This window comes from Athene noctua, chromosome 3 (genome assembly GCF_965140245.1).
Source record: "Athene noctua chromosome 3, bAthNoc1.hap1.1, whole genome shotgun sequence".
NCBI lineage: Eukaryota > Metazoa > Chordata > Aves > Strigiformes > Strigidae > Athene > Athene noctua.
In genome coordinates, this window is record NC_134039.1 from 21,964,487 (window position 1) to 21,985,714 (window position 21,228).

The 21,228-nt window shown below is 36.3% G+C and overlaps 1 protein-coding gene across 2 annotated transcripts in view; it reads left to right on the forward strand.

Moving 5' to 3' along the window:
* The window catches only part of AEBP2 (AE binding protein 2), a 56,884-nt gene that overhangs the window by 8,925 nt on the left and 26,731 nt on the right, over positions 1-21,228 (forward strand). For both annotated transcript variants that reach the window (XM_074902238.1, XM_074902239.1), the window contains exons 2-3: positions 10,908-11,115; positions 14,284-14,391. In XM_074902238.1, the coding sequence (XP_074758339.1) occupies positions 10,908-11,115; positions 14,284-14,391 (316 nt within the window). The remainder of the gene's footprint in view (positions 1-10,907; positions 11,116-14,283; positions 14,392-21,228) is intronic.

Here is a 21,228-nt window from a genome sequence, read left to right on the forward strand (position 1 = left end):
CAAATATTCTAGGACTAATAATCTAAATAATCAGAGCAAGTGATCCAGGAGAGTGGAAACAGCTCTAGAGAGGCAGTGATTCATAATCTACTTTCTCAGTCTTGTTTTGTTTCCTGTGCATGTTTGTTATTTTAGGTTCCTTCGATGTCTCTATCTTGAAGAGCTTTTCTATCTTCCCCTGGTTTTACATTATCAATCTGAAGTGTTTGCAGTGTTGCTCCCTCTTCTAGATATTTATACTTGCTAGACATAGCTTCACTCTAAAATAAGATGCTGCTTCCAAAAGAATTTCAAAACAAGGTTTTTAATATTATCACTTCTCATGCTGTATAAAATTCTCTCCCTTGACTGTTTTATTTTCCACTACATTGATTTCTTAGCAGTCATACAAGTACAAAGTTATTCAATAAAGAGTTTTGCAGCCTGGTTTTTAAGATTGATTTGAGTACTTTTGAGTCTTACTCAGTTTGAGAAGTTTTTGTTAGAATAAGTTAATCTGTGTAAAGCATAGTTTTGATTTCCAAAAAAATACCTAAGTGATTCAGAAGCACAGGTGCTTCCAAGTGAGCAGGTGCTCTCTTAAATCATGCAGTACTGATAATCATGGTCGTCTTCCTTTATCTAGAAGTTGCCTTAATGTTGCTTTTACTTATTTAAAGGTATGAAGAATCTGAAGGTACTTCTGAAAAATGCTAGACCACCAAACACTGCTACTTTCCTTTTCTATATCTCTTAATTTTTTATTATTACGTCTTACCTGCTAGGCTGATTCTCCCTCGCTTTCACAAAGTAACTTTGCTGTCATATGCAATTTTTGCTTATCCTATTTTTTCTCCCTTGCTGTGTTGAAGAGCTGTGTTGAGTTGTCTGGTAGCTGGGGTCTTTGTGGGTAGGAGCTGTAAGAGCAGATGTGAACAGAAGGTAATGTCTTTAAAACAGTGGTGGACTTTCACTACATGTAGTTTTCTGGCTTATTGTTTTGATCCAGGTATTCTAACTTCTTGTTATATGAATTATCTTTCTCTTTGGCAGCCATTTAGTGTTCTGCAGTTTGTTTTTGTTTTGATGGTGGTTTATTCACATACACTATTTTTTTCCTTACTGGTGACAGATTCTCCTGAATTCAGAAACTGGTCATTATCAGTCATGAAATTATTTTGGATACTTTCTATTTAAATTGAAGAAAAATTGTTTTCTCAGGAAAATCATAAAAAAAAACCCCTTAGAAATAAGAGTAGCTGAAGTTACTTTCCATCTACTTTGAAGATTCTCTGAATTAGTTGCTGGTTAGATGAAAAGGAACTGTAGGAACTCTAAAGCATTCTGACATTTCCTTATTTTAATGGATGTTTGATTGTGGTAAGGAAAACTGTTTTGCTTGTGGAACATAAATGTTTGATTTGGGGAATTAAATTGATAAATCATGGAAATTTAGTAGTAGAAGCGTATATGTTAGCAATGTAGATGCATCATAAAACACCAAATCCGCCAAATATGGGGGAAGCAACAAAAAAGATCAGGCAAACTAAACTTTTCTACTCTGTTGCTGGGTCATAATAGTTGCTCATGTTTTGTGAACTCTTAATTTTTCTTTATTTTAATCTCACTTTTAAATTGGCATGGTCATTTGGAGAGCATAAAGCAAAGATCAGTTTAAATCTGCTTGGACACATTTGTATAGTTGCCTTGACACTGCATTTTATTGCATCATGATAACCCTGATGCAGATGTTCCAATAGTAACTTCATAAAGAGGTTGGTCGTTAGTTTGCTGAATATTCATTGAAGGTTAAACAAAGTTAAACCTTAGTACAAACATCTGAATTTATACTTCTTTCACTTTCATTTAGAAGCCAATGTAGCAATTTCTGTTACTAAGTTCAGTTGTACCATTGAAATTGTTAGCTCTTAGCAGTGATGTTTGTTGTCCTTCAGTTTTTAACAGCCTTGGTCTGCAGTTCATATTGCTGGGTGAAATGTAAAAAGTAAAATTTAATCATGTAATGCTTCTTGGAGAAGATACACAGTAGCTTCTATGTTTGTAATTGATGGAGATTTTATTAAAAAAAAAAAAATTCCTTGGACAGATTAGAAGAGCCTTCCTATCAATGATGGGAGCATTGGGATGACGGTTTGGTAATTTTCAAGCTTTGTGAGGATTTATCTCCGTTTGTCCATTGATTGTATTAGGAAGTAGTGTAAATTGCTTTGAATCTGGTGGCCTCAAAAACCTGTAAAACTGCTATGTGGTTTATTGTTTTTGTGGAACTAGTGTATTGGCCAGAGCTGTACACCAGAGTTTTCCACGCCCTGTTTTGGAAAGGAATAGAGTAATGGGGAAACTTGTGAAGTTGTTGTTTTAGTTCTGGACTTTTCCTAGTGAAACAAAAATAATGAGGTGCTGGGTATGTCACTAGACATGTCTTTTTTTTTTTTTTTTTTTCCTCCCCCCTTTCTGTTCTGCTTGGATTTGACATTTGGAATTGAATGATTTTGATTTATGCTGTTTATTTTCCTTTGGGATTAGTACCTAGTTGTGATTTAGTCTTCCATGTGGTAAAAGTTTTTCAGTTGGACTCTAGGTTTTAACCATTTAGGTTACTGTAAGAAATTACTTATTCACAGTGTTTCTGTTATTCTGAGTTTGTTTTATCTGAGTGTTAAAAGTTCAGTTTTCTTTCTTAAGATTTCCTCATATGGATTGGAACAATGCAGCTGAAGTTCCATGTGGAAATGACAGAGTATTTCACTTACTAGTGAAAGCTAAAGAAACTATCAGGGTATTTTTTTATCCTTAAAACGTTTAAAATGTTCACTAACTTTCAGTGAGGTTTGTAGTATTTGGATTCTTGAATGTTAACTATGCTTTTCATCTAGGCAGAGGCAATCTTCTGTGAATTTGATGCTTTATGACTGGATTATCATTGTGTACTTTAGAAGAAACTGTTTCTGAAGATTCCTTACTTGAATTTGTGTAGCTTGATGGCTACTCAGTAGTGCTGGTTTTAGCGACCCTGCAATGTATGTTCACTGAAATCTCTGTTCGTTTTTCATTTGATGCTTTACAAGACAAGTTTATTTATTATAGGATCTGTCACAGTCGTTTCCCTTGGTGTTCGCTGAAATCAGCTGGGTCCTTTGCTTACCTACTGAACATCTGGGGACTGGAAGCTAAGCATTCTTAGTGGAGGTAGTGTAACTGAAGTGAGTGAGCTCCTGTTGATCAGACTGAAGTAGCGCTTGTTGACCCTCAAGGGCATGGTATAAAGCCCATCTGTTAGGTCTGAATTTTGCCTAAGGGAAGGTTACTTCAGTTAAGGTCTAGAGGGAGTATGTTTAGCAGACAATAAAAGTATAATAACAAATTGATTGGGCTTTTGTGCATGTGTTAGGTGCCTGGCTCTACTGCAAGTGAACTGTTGCTAATGGGGGTTCATGGAAAGTAAAAATGAAATTATGCTGCTGTTCTTTTGGTTTTGTTGATATTCCTTATAGGCTCCTACTGTCTGTTCTTCTGAAAGATTAACAAAAAAAGGGGAAGAAAAAATTTTGGACATTCCATTCATTAAATTCAGTGGAAGGGATTACTTGCAGTAGTTAGAAATTGATCTCCTTGGAAAGCCAAGCATGTGTCAGGAATGATGTGTGATACACCATTTTCTTTAATCACAGGCTCATTATATTTTCATTCACATTTAAATGTACACAACAATTAGTGCCCAAATGAGCAGGTGATAAAATGTGATTTGAAATTTGTGCATTTTACATGACTCCAACAATGGCTAATTTTTGCTCAGATCCTTAAAGGAAAAGAATAACCCAGCACCTAAAATGCTGGAAGAACTTTTTTTGTTCTCTATAAAGAAAAAATGACTTGTGACTTCTTGTAAGTTTTTAGCTATTATTTTTTTGTTTCAGTTTCAGGATTATTTTTAAATATAGTTTGGACTGGATTTAACCAGCTAGATAGATGCATTTGGTTCATATTCATGTACAGGTACAAACCTTTGAATGTGAACTGATTCTAAAAATCTTGCTCATCTTGATTAGAAAGATGTATTATTTCTAGCTACAGGTAGAGTAGGTACAGGTAAAAATAAGACCTGAAACAGTGCCTTTGAGATAATGATTTATTCATCTATTTAAGCTTGCATCTATGTTGTGCTTAATGAACACACTTTAAATGTCAGTATCATTTCAAAGCTGTTGGTCCCTTGGTAGAGGGGGGGAAAAAGTTGTAGGAGTAGGGAAAAAGGTCTGACTCTTCTGAGAAGCTTCTGTGTTTTCAGTTCTACCTTGCTGCGTTTGGAAGGCAGTGGTTGCAGACTTGATAAAATGAGGTGTGAGTTTAGTAAGGTATTTTAGAAAGTCTTTCAGTTCTTACCTCTAAAGCTGTGATTTTTTACTTCAAGTTGATTCTGGTGCTCGGATTAGGGTGAAAGTAGGGATAACAAGCTTGAAGAGTATGTTGTGCTTGCTGTAACAGTTTTAAATTTTAGTAATTAGACGGTCTTTTGAATGGTGCTTCTTAAAAACAGCTATTGTGTATGCAGGCTCTCTCCAGCAGTGACTGTTTTTGATGCTCTATTGTTTGGGATGACCCCTAAGCTGAACTCTCTGAAACTCAAATGTCTAGTGTTCTTCATCAGGCTATGGTCTGTAGATCCATTACAATGGAGCTGGAGCCTGCATGCAGCTTGGTAGCAAACTCAGACCTGTCTGTCACTAGCAATAGGGGAATGCCACAAATGCTTAAGTTCTACTCGTGTCATTCTGCTTTGATAGTGGCAGTCAGGATTTAAACAGATCTCCTGGCTGGGGAAAAAGGGCTTAGAAAAAGGCAGAAAAACTTGGTTTAACTTATTTAGCAAAAAAATTTGTTTCAATGTCTGTTTTGTTACCAATAGTTTGCCAGACTGTCTGTGTTTTTCCTTACTTTGTTCTGTTTTTTCATCTTTGATACACATTCTTACTTACAAAAATCCAGGTTTTGTGGCTTTCAGATGAGAAAGCAGAAGGATGTAATTTCCATTACTACCTTCCCTTTGTTAAGGAACTTTTTCCCTTTTTTGGATTATCCCAAGCACATAGAAAGTCAGGTTGGATTGAAAAACCCCATTCACAGATTGAAAGATAAACACTATTATAGTAGTCCAGCCCTTCTTGGGCTGAGTTGACATGCTTCCCCTCTTTTGGTCAGGAAAAGACTCAAGTGGACTAGATAAGATGGTAGAGTGTGTGCACACATCTTACCCACTTTTATGTCCTGCTCTCACGCCCTTTCTGAAATCCCAGGAAACAAAAAAGTTGATGAATCAGCAGGTCTAACAAAAACAGTGTTGCAGTTAAGTCTTTGCAGATTTAGCAGCAGATGCAGCTCTCACTATAAAACTTTCCATCATCTTTCTGCCTCATCTTGAAATGGCAGGTCAAGGGCAAGAGACCTCCCAGGTTAGCGTCTTCTCTGATGCTATATATATTACAAACTTTGGTCTGAAAAATTTTCCTCATATTTTCTGAGTGTATGGAAGACTAGCGAAAATGTACACATGCTTGAGCTGTACAGGGCACAATGACAGAGAAGGATGTTACTGGTCTTTCACATGTTCTCTTTGCAGCCTTTGCCTCTCTCCAGGGTGACTTAGAACTTGCTAAGTGAGGACAGAACTAATCCTAGATTTTCAGTAGTGAGGTGTGTGATCACCTGAAATATGTTGGTTTTGAAGGCACAGAAAACAACAACAACAAAAAAGTAACATTTTTATTTAATGGATTTTTTCTAGAGAAGGAATATGTCAGGGCAGTGAGTTTCTTGCACTTTAGCAGTCTATCGAGAGAACCATCACAAAACAGTGATCTCTTGTGTGACTCCCAGCTCTTTTGTTTTATAAGCAGTTTAGCTATTTTTCCAGTAGGTCCTGTTACCGCAATATTCATCTGTACTATTTAATGTCTTACATGAAGTTTTGCAAAACTAGAATAAAGAAAGGCATACCCTCTTAAATAAAATACTGGTCTGTTATCTCTCAGGTGGATTTCAATTACATTTTGTTTTTTCCATTTTTAGAGTATATCTTGAGTAGATTATAGAATTGTAGTCCAGTAGAGCACTTCATCCTGAATTTCCAAGAAATTCTATATGCTACTGCTTGGTTTAAGTGCTATGGACAACATCTTTTGTTCCAGTTCCTCTGATAATAAATTTTGATATCATGAATGCAGATGTAATCTGTTAACTCTTAGCAAACACTTGGTTAGAACCAAACCATGCAAACATTTACATTACTATAACTAAATAACTAACTTTCTAAGTGTTGTGGGTTTCTCATGTCATTGAATATCTTTTGTTGGATCAGTATTACTTGTTGACTTACATTTTTCTCCAAAAACACAAGTAATTTCCTACAGGTAGGATAGCATGTATTTAAGAAAAAAAAAAAAAAAATTAGAGCCCTGTGATTTTTCTGTCATAAGGTGGTCAAGGTGTGCTGCATTGCATTTGCAGTATGAAATAATATGCTACGGGCTCATCAATTTGAGTGTTTTTTCATCTCTGCTTAGAGAAATTAACCAGATTACATGCCTGTGAACCAGAGAAACCACACACATCTGCATGAGTGTGTACTTCTTCCCCTGATTCTTTCACAGAACTCATTCTGCGTTATGTTTTCTCATTGCTTTCCTGCTTTAGACCAGGCTGTAAAACCAGGGGACCCTTGAGACAACTATGCTAAATACCCCTTCAAAGTCTATCCTTGTCACCAGCACCATACCTCTTCCTAGTCAGAAGTTTGCTTATGCCTATTTGTGAAGTTTTTGAGAATGGTACTAATGCTGTCAGTGTATGTAGAAACTTAGACTGACTGTAAACAGCTTGGAAGTTTAAGATCCTAGTGTTGTGGATTAAATTATTAATATGATAACGACTTAGCAAATCAAGATTTATTAATGACTAGCAGTACTTAATCATTAACCAGTTTAAAGGTTTGCAAAATAATTCGATAAAATATGTTATGATTGAAATAGTGACTTAACTACAGATTCGAAGATGACAAGATTCACACTAACTTACTATATGGTAAATCTATACGTAATATACATACGTGTTCAAATACAAAACATACAGTCACACAAAGTATTTGGATCCAGTAAAATATGTATGTCCCCACACTTGTGAGAATAACTGTGTATACCTAAACACATCGGTAAGCAGAGAGTGGGTGGGTGAGGGAGAAGCTAGCGCCAAGTTAAAATTTCCTTCTGGAGTTCAGAGTGAATACTCACAATGCCTTGACATTCCTCAACGGGCGATAATAACGGGTCAGCTTTGGCTTGGCCTTCTGTCGGCTCTGTCAGTGGACGGTCCCTCAAGGAGTTAATGTCTGGGGGGCATCCCAGCTCAGAGGAAATGTTGGTCACAGGCCTGCTGCATCCAGGAGAGCTCAAAGGGTCTCACTTTGGGGCACCTGTTTATAGGGTCCAAGATAATTGACTTTTGTCACCTCGGACAGTGAGGTGTTCTGGCCAGTTGCCAAGAAGTAGATGAGTGTGCAGTTCTGTTACTGTTCTCCCAGGTCGGTAGGAGGTGATGGGCTGTTATAACCCTTCCCAAGTGATGAGGAAGGCCGAGCCAGGCTCCTCAAAGGGGCGTCTTAACTCTTTGTTTACTGCCATCAGCAGTAATTATCTCCCCAGGCTGGTATGTGGCCCCGGGGGCCTGGCAGGAGTTGCACCACCACACCTAAAGTATTTATAAAGTACTGTACTTCGGGATCTTTCCATTGTGAGAAGGTCAGGGTTACCTATCCCAGGAAATGGTCTGAGGCAGCTGTAGCGGGAGTGCTGTATCTGCAGTGCTTTGCCGTCCTTGGTCAAATAACTTCCCTTTGGAACTACCAATCTGTACACCATTACTGCATGCAACGGAAACGGTCAGGCTACATGCCATCATGTATGCGTTCAAACCTAATTCTAAGTACTGATTTTGAGAAAACTGTATTTGGATAACTGAAACTCAGATGTGTGTGGGGTCATGTGTAATTATTTATTTAATTCTGTCGTACTATTGGTAAACTTTCTATCATTCTATTGGTAAACTGCTTTCATAGCACAGTTTTACAGATTTTACTTTTGGGGATAATTTTTGGCTTAGGCATCAGCTGAGGAAGGAGGGGATGTCAGTCCCCTAGTTGCATCTATTGTGGGCCTGGCATGGTGGAAAAATTGGGATTGTTTGCAACACTTAAAGCTTCTCACAGTTTCCTCGAGGGATCCTAAACTACTATTACCAGTAGCTGTAGTTAGTGGCAGTTAATGCTGTTGGGGGACTGGTAGCTTCAGCTCAGTGCTAGTTGCTTTTTTTTTTTAAGTTTTCAGTGAATATAAAATAAGCTTTTTGAGAAAGGCAGCAATATGGAACAGATTCAAACCTGTGTCTGTAGGGTTCTGTTGGCCACTTTTTATTTTATTTGTTAGTTGCAGATTGTGAGCTTATATGTCATGAAAGGAACCAAGAGTACTTGTGGAGTGGGGGGGAAAGGGAAGGTGGGGAGAGATCATAGAAAGCTGTGTGTGTTCCGGGTATAGAAAAGTAAAGAAAATAATAGTAGGCACATGGAAAAATGCTGTGTAGCAGCAAAGAGCCCGTATGACAACAAAAGGCATGTGGTATTTATATGACATCTAGGAATATATATATTTGATATGCTTTTATTAAAGCAAAAACACTGTTGAAAAAGTCTCTAAAACTTTCTCTTTAACTTTGAAAACAAAGGCCTAAAAATAATTGGTCAGTTTTAACAATGGGGTAGACTAATGAGTTGGAAGATGTTTTAAGGGATCTGCGCTTGGGATATGGTAGTCACCATTTTCATAAATGTTATCTTGCTGATATCTCTCAGATCAGAGTTTGCTCATAAAACTATATTACTCAGAGTAGTTAAAACTAAAGCTTAACTGGAAAGCAGTGTTGAAGGAAATTTGTTATTTTGACTAAGGATAGACATTTTAAAATTGATAAATGCAAGGGAATTCCCATGGTGGATGAGGGGAGTAAATCTAAACAGAGCAAATATCTATGATGATTTTAATATCTATCACAGGAAAAAACTGCTAGCACAGTAGTGATTAAAAAAGATACAGATATTGTGAGAAATTGCTGGTAAAGGCTTTTGGAGCAAAAGAGCAAACATGCTAATGATATCTGCAAGTTTTGAATAATGGTGTAGTTTTTGTTTCATCTATCTCAATGTGTAATAACACTAATAAGTATGTAAACAGTGATGGTCAAAAATATGAAACAGCACCTATACCTTTAAAAGCAGAATACTTTAGCATAGAAACTATATGCAAGAGGTGGGCGAGAAAAGGGATATGATAAAAGTTATAGTAAATATTATGTAAAGATGAATAGGAAAATATTTTTGTTCTTTAAAGTAATCAGATTTCTTTTCCCCTTGCACTTTGCTCAGAAGAATATGAAAAGATACCTCTGTAAAATTTACTGTTGCATACTGGGCTGTGTTAATTAGCATAAGTGTATCTATATGGTCAGTAGAAGAGATTCTTCACCTCTACTTGGCACCATTAAGACTATGTCTGGATTACTGTGTCTGGTTTGGGATTCATCCCAGATACTTGCATACTGGAGAGGATCCAATGGAGGGTCTCCAAGATGGTTAGAAGGCTGAAGCAAATGCTGTACATGGCAAGGCTGAGAGATTGGGTTTCTTCAGTTTTAGGATAAGAAGGACAGGGTTATTGCTGTTTTCAGTGACTTGATAGGGAGATTTAGCAAAGGAGGAGACAGTCTTCTCAATCATACAGCTGCCAAGGATGAGAGGCAACAGACAGAAGTTGCAACACTGAAAATTCTGATGAGATGTTTGGAAATTTTCCCCCTCCCTTACAGTGAGGTTAATCAGACACTGGGAAAATTGTTCAGAAAGATAGCAGAAACTTCAACCTTTGAAAACACTCATTAACAACTCAATTGGACAAGACTACAAGCAGTCTGATCTCAGTTGCTCCTGTTTCAGCAGGAGATTTGACCGCCTGATCTTTTGAAAGGTGAGCTGTTCTGTAATGTTGTGGCTTTGTGGAAGCCAAAAACATAAAAGGTGCTGAAAGGCAGCGAACAGGTTCACGAGGTAAAAAATGGTGTATCAGTAGCTATTTAATGTTTATCCAGGAAGAACATCCATCTGTCTCCATACCTTTTGCTTATATACGGAAAGAGCACACTGCAATTTTCTTCTGGTCCAGTTTGATACTTGGCTCTGTATTTGGCCAGATACAGAGCAGAACGGCTGATGAAAATGACCCCTGCTGGCCACATAGTCCCACTGCTGCTTCTGGCTTCTCTGGAAAGTTTAAAATAAACAGAACAAAACCTGTCAGTTTAGACTATACATGTGATGTACACTGTGGTGTGGCAAGTGTGGTAGTACCTTAAACCTTCCGTAGAAGTGCTGTGTTCTTTTTAAGGATCCTAGTGTTAGCAGTGGATGCTGGGCTAGATATATCTCTGGTCTGATCCAGAATGCCTTTTTTTTTTCCTTCTGTCCTGGGAAATAAGAATAATGAATGGCTTTTTAATGTAGCTTAAAAATTACTTTGTTAATCACATGAGAGTTAATTTTCTGACAAGTTAGTGAACGGGAGAGTTTTCCATTCCTCCCTTTTGGTGTTAGTGTCCAGAAGAAGTTATACTGTTGAGTAATGGTAGCCATTTCCCAACTCTACATTTATTATAGTTAGTGATGAACCACAGTTAATAGTAAGTTTGTGTAAGATTTTGTTTTCAACCTGTATAAAGATATCTGAAACAAAACCCTAAAGAGCTACAATTTTTATTTGTTCTGTTATCATGCAACAAATATAAATTGTCTTTTTAATTTTGTCTTACAGCATAAGCAGCACTATTATGGATGTAGACAGCACAATCTCCAGTGGACGTTCAACTCCAGTTATGATGAATGGACAAGGAGTTACTGCCTCCTCTGCAAAAAGCATTGCTTATAACTGTTGTTGGGACCACTGCCATGCCTGCTTCAGTTCCAGCCCAGACTTGGCAGATCACATTCGCTCCATACATGTGGATGGTCAACGAGGAGGGGTTGGTGTTACTTTTTGTGTTCTTTTTCTGTTCTTAGTTGCCAGTATTTTACTCTTTAATGACAGCAGCAAATTATGTTTTAAAGTATCACTTTCATAACTAGTGGCAACTAAGCTTGGGCCTTCAACAGTCTGTTATTAGACATTCAGCTGTTGTCTTTTGCATAGTTCCCTTGATTTGGTATTCTGTGTTTTTAATTGAATGCCTAACTTTAAGAATGTAGTAAGTTCCTTCTGATTAATAGTTTGAGGCTATCAGGTTTTTGATAATGTGCTACCTTCTCAACATACTGAAGCTGTTGATACATCTTTAAGTGCTTATATTTGGAATTCTTTTTTTAAAAAATATTAGTGTACATGTTACTGCATGTGAACTCAGGTGAAGTCATATCTCGATTATTTTTATGAATGGATCTCATTAGAGGTCAAATATATACAGAATGTATAATAGGAAAGCTATAAGACTTGTTGACTTGACAGTACAAAGTCTTACCAAAACAGCACTCTCTGTAGTTCTGATGGCAAGTATACCTTCGATGCTGTGATTGCATCTAGTATTTTTTTTAAATTGAAGTGAATATATAACCATGTGTATTTCAGTATAATCTCTGGTCAAATGATGAAATTTCTGTTGGTCTCACAATTTTAATGTTTCAAAACATCATCCAGTAATTTCAATTCTGTACTTAACTACCTACACGCACACACACACACCCCATATTACCTTTAATGCCTGGAATATGTCATGTAAACTACGTTTACATTGAACACAAGCAGTCTGCCTGCTTTTGGTGCTGTATATCATAGCTCTTTAATTTCTCGGAGAGCTAATATCAAATCTTAACTTAGAATAGTCATTATCTTTTGACTTTTGGTCCTGTCTCATTCTCTGGAAGTAAAATGTTAGGCCATTACACTTTGTCTATTAATAAGTTAATAATAATTAATACATTATTTCAAGTAAGGCAAAGTAGCATTTTATTTATATGACTGTCTCACTGAGACAGCTGTGACTGGTTGTGTTTAGCTAATGTTTTTTTCTGTGATTGAACTTTCATCTTCATATTTGGTGACTTTTTTCAGTCCAAGCTCTAGGCAGAATCATCCACCCAGTGAGTCGGTTTCTTAGACACCCATGAGATGATTTCTGTAGTTCTGTTCATAGGTTTATAGAAATACTATATGAATTCTGTATGAAACAATAAAATGAATGAGGTATATTGGTATCCTGTGGGCTTCACATAACTGCATTCTAAGGATCTTTCTTATACCATCCATGACCCCTTTTCCTTTCTTAAAAAGGGACTGGAAGATTTTTCAGTCTTTTTTTTTTTTTTGATTGTATTTCTGTTCACTTACATTCCATGTGACATAATTTGTGTATATTTTTATTTAGAAAATGTTTGACTGTTTGTCTTTCTGAAAGAGGAGGTGGTTGGAAGTACCAAGTGTCTAACAACTGTTGCAGTGTTCATGCTTTTTATCCTGTTACTGGAGTTGGTTTATTTTTTTGAGAAGTTCAACTTGATGTTATAGAAGGGGACTGATTTTGGCTGTTTGGTTTCAAGGATTTGTCTGCCACCTGCTGGTGAGGTGTTTAAGTGATGTTAGAAATTATGTTGTGGTTTTGATTGGATTTCAGATATTAACTGCAATTACCATAAATTTGAAGAAAAGTAGGAGTAGTAACTGCCTATTGAGAACTTAAAAGCGATATGATAAGCATCCTTGTATGGTAAAATGTATATTCAAGCTAATGCTGAGATAATGGCTTCAAACTAAACTAGATAGATTCATGAAGAGCTCAGGAAACTTTCTGACAAGGTAGTGTTACTTCCCAAAACTATTTTTTCAGAAATATTTTGTATTCAGCCTTTTGACGAGTTCCAAAGAAGCCTTCTCTGCGCTTCTGATGGGTTGTTGTAAGACCAAGTGCTTGGTTTTTGGCAGAATTGCATTTCTACAATCTGTAACTTCGTAGTAATATTCCTTTCCTCAGTGCCATGCAGTCTGCAGTTGCTGATGGAACTATTAGGACAGTTATGGAGCTGTTGCAGAGCCAGGAATCTCAGAAATTCTAATTCTGTGGCTTCAGGGGCTCTCAAAACTGCGGAGCAGCAGACACCAAAGGTTCAGAGGGTTGGGCTTTATGTGTCTGGTTCAGTCATACAGACATGCAGAGTTTTCCAGCTTTTTATTAGTAAGCTGGCTTATATATTGTACAGGAAGTACGCAGCACTCCTGTGGCTGCTCTTTTGTTTTGAAAATACAATCTTTTGAAGATTGATTTTTGATTTTTTTTTTTTTTTTTTTAATCTCCAAAACAGAATAAGAAACTCAAATCCAGTTAGTTTCCTGCAGTTATGAAAACCTGTATTATGGACAATGCTATTCCTGGGGACTGTATTTTGCTGCTACAAATTAGGGCTATACCTCCTTCACACACAGACCTATTGAGGAAATTCTAATGAAAGGCAAGTTCATTGAGCTTTTTTACTTGCTCGGTTATAGATAGACACATTGAGAGGAGAGAGAAAAGCAGCATGAGTAAGTTCTACTCCCCTTAATACAGTATTGTGCATGTGACTGATCTGTACACTGCAATCATAGAACATACCTAGATTTTTAATCCTATGAGAAATTGTAACTTTCTTCATCAGGAATTAAGTATAAGGCCCTAACTAGAGGTATCCAGCATTCCATAACATAAAAATTGGTATCTAAACAACTATATTGTAATTCAATTTTTACTTTTTCGTGCTCAAAGAATAAAGTTATTAATTGCTTATGAGAGTAAATTATTTTATTTCTATATCTGCTACCCACAAAATGTAAACTTGTAATTGTAAAAAGTTCTTTCTCTATCTGGTGGATACAGATAATGAGTGCAAACTCAAACGCTTTACACTGGATGCTGTGGCTCTTGATTGTGTTTGTTTGCAGGAGCATCAGTTTTTTGATGTTTTATTCCAGTGGGCTGCTTTTTTCAATACTTCTGGCTGTAATTTTCTTTTCCTTGGTGAGATATGAGAAGTGTTGCAAAATGAGTGGTGGTTGTTCAAAATTCTTTCAAGTTCTTTGTATTGTGAAAACAGGCTTCTTTGCTATTCTGTTTTTTTTACTATTTTCTTTTGACTTGTGTAAACTTACCACATTTTTACTCTATTAGGTATTTGTTTGCTTGTGGAAAAGTTGCAAAGTATATAATACACCTTCAACAAGTCAAAGTTGGTTGCAGAGGCATATGCTGACACACAGTGGGGACAAACCTTTCAAGGTAAGGTTCGTTGTAAGGTATGTCATCCCTTATTTAAGAGTGATCATATTTATTTTTCCTGATATAATACATTCATTGAAAAATGTCATCACAGGAGGATTTCTTAAAAAGTATCCAGTGAGGTAAGCCTTCGTCTTTGCAATAATAGTGCCCAGAGGTCCTGTTCTGTTACGAAAATAGGTCAAGATTGCTTCTCTGTCCCTGTTTCTTTCAGTCTGTAAATGGTAGGGAAGTGTAAAACTAATAGTGCTGAAGCTTTTTGTGTATTTTCCAGTTGAGCTGCTGACACTGTAACAGAGATGTTCTGCCTCATGCTTTACACTTCGGCATTAAACTGGGTCGTGCCTGATAGTGCGCATTCTGTGCTTGAGTAAGAGCTGCTTTTGTTAACAAAATTCCGTTGAAACACAGTCAGTGGCTATGTATGGTTAACCTCTCTGAGAATAATAAGGAAATCAGGAATGCAGGACCGTTGAGCTGACTGTATTTCCTACATAGTATTTTCTAACTTTCTCTTTCTTTCTCCCCCTAATCTGTACCTGCAATTCTAGGTATAGTAGTGTTTATCATTCCCATATCCACCAATCCGTTATTAATGAGTTGCTTCATCCTCTTATGGATACAGTTGGGGCAGTTCATAGCTGTCAGTCCTGGATCACTTGATGGTAAGTCCCACCCACACTACTTCAGACTGAAGTTCTCCTTCCATGTAGGATATAAAAATGAATTAGGGTTTGTTTTTAAGTTTAGGTAGTATTTTGTGTCTTCTTCTACCACACCCTCCAACCCCACCAAGTTTTCGTCACTGTTTCTCCACTTCCCTCTGCTCTCTTTTCTTCGCAGGTAATATCTTAATTATTTTTTTTTCTTTTTTGTTTGTTTGGGTTTTTTTGTTTTAAGGCAGCTTTATTACTAAGAAATACTTTTCTGTTACAGTGATGTCTTCCAGAAGTAACTACTCTGTATAGCCTATAACAGTAGTTATGACAGAAAACAAAACTAAATGCAAAACCTAGAGAGTAAAAATAGTGCATTTGCATGTGAAAAGGTGTTTTAATAAAGGTTAGTCTCTTTTTCCATACTGAACTGTGTAGTTTAGTGTGAAAATTTCTGAGTGAATAACAACAGGAAGCTTGCTGTTGAGGTTATCCTACCTTTTGCTTGAAGGAATAAGGTTAGCATGCTCTTGGAAGCATAGTGTAAGCATCCTAGATCCCTGAAAATTTGCAGATATGATTGATTAGATCAATTGCTGGAACAATCTTAAGTACTAATCACTGAATAAAAAAGCCCCAAACCTAGTCATCAGAGGAAACTTTTACCTTAGGTCTTCTCATTTTGGAATTAAATATATCTTAAAATACAAAAATGTATCTTAAAATACATCGTAAATATATTCTAAAATATAATAGCAAGCTTTGGTCTTGAAGGAAAGTCTTTTCAGTAGGGTAATTTGTCTACTTACTTGGTCTAGATCAAAGTAACTCAATTTTAGAGATGTTGCATTTAAAAGAGGTGAGCATAGCTCAGAAATACCAGTAGTACTTTTGAGTCTGTCAGAGTTACCTAGTGAAGTCAGTATAAATTGGTATCCCATTTTTTTGGCTGGTTACAGCTGGATCCCTAAAATTTAAAACAGTTAGTTCTGATAATAATAATTTTGTGTTAAATGTGTGTTACCTCACCAGCTGATTTTCTGTGCTTTCTGCTCATACTAAGGTAAACAACACAGGCTAGGACTACAGTAGTTAATCATCATGGCTCAATGTGTGTCACTTCAGCATTTTTTCTTACTGTTGTCTTTAGTCCCTCTGTTTGTTTTTTATCTCTGTATTTCTCAATCTGTTCCTGGGGTCTTTGAATGAAGCATAATTGTGGTCTGAGTAGAATTTTGTAACATCTTTTGTTCCCCTGTCACTTATGCTGAATATAGGCTTCAGGGCTCACATGAGGTAGCCAAGTATGTAAGTGTCTGTGATAGCAACCTATTAATTAACTAACCCCCTTTCCTCGCTTGCTCCTTTTCTTTTACAACCTTTTGAAATCTACTGTCTCATACAAAACCACCTAGTGTTGGATATTAGTCTTGATTGGTCTAAGAACAGCCATTACTAATTGTTTTATGGCAGTCATTCAAAAACAGACCAAATGTTTCTGCTTGGTGCATTTAGCTGTTCTTATAGGTCTTAATTGTGCTCACCTTTTAGGAAAAGCCAGATTTTTTTCAAGTCAGAGTTGGATTAAGGACCTCTTGATTACTGCAGACAAAATATCTCCCAAAACCTAAATTAAAAATGAAATTCCTGTTGCCTCATGAGTATATGCTGGAGTTCTAACATAAAGGGAAGGAATCTTTCATTCTAGAGAACTTGCTGAAAATATCTAGTCATTCAGTCTTTTATTTGAAAAATAAATGAATGTCAGGCTTTTTCAGGAAAGCTGTAAAAGACGGTAATGGAAATAGTATAGCTGGCTGTTGCCATCTGAACTGCTGTTCAGGATGCTTTTAAGAAAAGCAAAGAATGTTAGCTAGGAAAGTGACAATTAAAAGCATGGAAAATTTACTTTTGTAAAGGTAAAAGAACACTGTAATTGTATAATGACCAGAGGAGAGTAATAAATATATGGCAGGCTACTATATTCTTACATTTCTAGTCAAAATACGAGAAAGTGTTTTCTTAAATTGAAAGGCAGTTGTGGACTGTCTCAGATATAAAGCTCTCCTTTGCATTAGAACTACTCTGTTGAAGGATATGTCCCTGTCCTGTCACCCTTTTGCTTGCAAGTGGACTCATTTTATGTAGTTGCCTATTTTGGGTTTAGTTATCTGTTTTTGTGATACACATGGTATTGTCTTTTGATTAAAAGCTGTATCCAGCTGTAAATGAGCTGCTGTGCTTTCATATTAAAAGGTCTTTGTGGATTTACCTGCCCCTTCAATAAATTATGTGACTGTGTGGTTCATTTGTAGCAGAAGTGAACACGCTTATAAACTACAAAGGCAAATTATTTCATAATTTCATACATTTTTCCTGTTTTTTTTTCCATTTGTGTGGTTTAGTGTATCCCACTCAGCATTAATACTGCAATACCTGTGTCACAGAAAAGGTAAATTTCCTTATGAATACTTATTTTTGAGACCTTTGTTATGCTAACTCCATTTTTATATGGGGCTATTTCCTTGTAGTATATGTCCAGCTCATAAAAAGAATACATTTTATATCTGAGTCATCTGAACTAGGGAGGGGGGGGGGGGGGGGGGGGAAGTGCGTAGATTTTGGGGCAGAATTTAGGACTTCAGTTCCCTTTTAGACATCATATTGCTTTTTTGTTTATTCCCTCCCTTTTTTCCAAGTTTTTAATACTGATGGTCTTGGGTTTCATGTGGAACACATGGATGGATTTTTTTGCTTGTTTTTTTGAGGCCGTCATCACTAAAAAGTGTCTTTTCCTAGAGCACCCACCAGTCTCTCCACCAAAGAAAGTGTCCATTAAATGAGACAGTTACCACTACAGCTGGTTCTCAGTCTGTAGTCAAACATGATTTCTGCAAAGCAGCATACTTTTCCAGTCCTTCTTTTGATAAGCACTGTTTCCCAGATTTGTTTTTCTTCTCAAGAGGAACAAATTAACAAACTCAACTTATGGAACATGGTTCCAGTTGAAAACTTAACCAGCCTTCTTTGGGCCACTGTTTGGTATTTTTGAAGTTATGCTGCTCCTCTTAATAGCTGAGGTTCACTGCCCTTGTGCTGCTGGAAGTTTTCTTTGCTTATTTTATTGCAGTTAGAGTCTAGCCATCCTTTCTTCTTTTTTTTTTTTTTTTTTTTTTTTTTTAAATGTCATTGTAGACATTCATTTAATATAGGTATACTAAGAGCATGTAATTATGTTTCTCTGGAGACATTTAGAATGTTTGTGTAGGTTTTTCTCTCTCAACTCTGAATGTAAAATCATAAACATTATTATTTTTTTGTTCTGTTATTACATCATTTTGCAGCTTTTTAGAAACTGGTGGAATGTTGTGGAGTATCATCACAGTGGTGGTCCTGTCAAGGGTTCAGCAACTTTAAAACTTCAGGCTTTCAGAACCTGTAGACAGGTGGTTCTAGAGGAATAATTTGCTGAGTTAGAAAACTGATGCTGGTGACTATCTTTGGCAAGCTGAGAAAAAGTGAATGAAGAAATCCTATCTTACTTGTCCTAAACTCAGCTGTTAAAAATAATAAGTATTTGAATAGTTAATGTGCTGTGACAACCTGCATTTTTCCAGCATGGTTTCTGTTACTCAAAAAAAAGAAATCCAAGGACTTGCTTACCATGTCTTATTGCTGTACAAGGCATTGGCAGTTACTCGAAGACATATCAAATGAACTCTTAAAATGTAGTCTAGGTGACCCAATACAAAATGTTAGGAATGAAAGGACAAATGGTAGAGTGAGTACAAAACAGTGGGAGATTTTATGCAAAATAATTGCGTATAGCAATCTTCTGTAAATATAAGATTCCATGTGGGTATGCTACCAACTGCTTTCCCATACTGATTCCAGTGGGCATGCTCTTAATGTTTAAGATTAGTCATGAAAGGTTTGCTCATGTGGGGTGAATGCTTTCAATAACAAAAACAGGTTCACTGGAGGCTTTCATACTTTGTTTAAAAGGGGTGAAGAAAGTAATAATAAAAATGAAGTTTAGTGCTCGTTCTGCCACCTATAACTTCTAGAATTCATTAGGGATTACTGTATTTGGTATGACTCTCAGTAGAGTAACACTTCTTGAAATATGGAAAACACAGCCAAGCAGCTTCAGTCCTCATTCAGAATTCATGTCTGTTACTGTACTGGCAGATTATCTTCTATCCACTGCAAATGCAAATAGAAAACATAAAGGAGTTCTGCCTGAACACTTAGATGGTGAGACAATACGAAGGTTTATCCAGATGTCTAAAATACTACTGTTAGATTTATTGGAAAAATTACACATTGAATATTAAAAAAAAAGAGGAGATTTGGTTATTTTGAACTTAGAAAAAAAACCCTGTATTGCTAGATATTTTTATATCCTGTTTGTTAAAGTCACTGATGATTACTGCCCATTAATAATGGTGGGTATGGGTACACTGGAGAAATTAAACTTATGTGTTGACTTATTTTCTCTTGAAGTAACATATCCACCAATCCGGACCCAATCTATCATTTAAAATTGAATGCAAAATTTTGAGACTTAGGTTTTTGGGGAAAAATGAAGATTGGTTTAAAGTTGTGCGTAATAGTTGAGTTTGATTTATTAGAAGCCCTCTAGATCTGTATAATTATCTGGTGGGAAGCTGATTTGGTGTGACTTACCGTCCAGAGATCCTGAAGTGACAGCCTGAACTGCTCCTTTTATCTTTGGAGAGAAGAGACTTTGCCCATTAGTAACGGATTGCTGGATATATTATTTTAGAGAAAAAAAAAAGAAAAGAACAGGTAAGATTTTTCTCCTCTTCTATTTCCTGTCTACTACAAAGGTGTTCTTTGTCATCTTTGATATATCAACTGTTGATTATTTGATGACATGATCAGGTAGTCTCAAACTACACAATATCTGAATGTAATGAGTTCTGCAAATATTTCATACAGTGGCTGCAAACTATAAATAGGCTTACTGGAAAAAAATAATTTCTAGTTGCAAGTTGCATATATTGAAGATCTAAGGATTCTGGTTTGGGGCTTTTGAAAGTAAAACTTGGGTAGAGAAAGCAAAGTAAGTGGTAGCTTCCGTAGATAATCTGTATAGTAGAATATCTGTGATTGTTTCCTTTGTACACAACTAGACAAAAGTCATGTTACAACATTGTGAGTCAAACTGCAGTTTGTCAAAAAACAGTATTTCCCATCTGACAAGAAATACAATTAAGTCTTATGAATTTATGTTTTTAAAAGTTTTGGAAGTGTGCTTGACACAAAGTTTATCTGTTATTTTCAGAAGATACTGCCTTTTGATATTATGCTTTAATAAACTTGGAATATGGTGGTGCATGTACTGTACCAAGACTTTAGGTTATTTTTGACCTCTAGCAGGCATTGGCAAGACAGAATGTTTAGTTTCTCACTGTGACTGAACTTCGGAGTATGGGGAGGGGTTTTTGTGCTCATTTTTTTCTTCTCAGTGTTTGTAGGATCAGAAAGAGCTAGAAGCTGAAGTCAGGAACACCTTAATGAAAGTTAAACCTAAGTTTAAATTTAGTTGCTTAGTTTAGTTTTGTGAAACTGTTTTTATGGGCAAGACAGCTATTTCAAGGACTTAAAAGCTGGAGAGTAAAAAAAATATTTTAACTAATGCATGCGTGTATTTTACCTGTATCTGTTGATTGTGAGTTTGATCATCTTTAACACAACTAAATGGATCAGGTTTAAGATCAGGTCGGATGGGGCTTTGAGCAACTTAATCTAGTAGAAGATGTCTCTACACACAGTAGGGAGGTTGGAACTGGATGACTTTGAACCCAAACCATTCTATGATTCTGTAAGTGTAAATTTTAATCTACAGTATAATTTGAATTAATAAATACTGCATTGAGTTACTGTACTGTAAATAAGATCAGGATCTTGAGTGCTTCAGATTTCATAGATGTGCTGGCATTTCTTATGTTGTAAATCACTACAGTGCAAGTATGCAGTACTGTTATTGTTTGAACATGGGAAATTACAGGGCAAGGTGAAAACGCGTAGGTAGGTTTTTGGTAAAAATCTTCACAGTTTTTAAGGTACTTTTTAGTGAGGGAGGCAGGGAAGAATACAGTGTGAAGGAGCCTAGAAGTTCTTGTCAGGGAATTAAATGTTTGTAGTTAGGTCA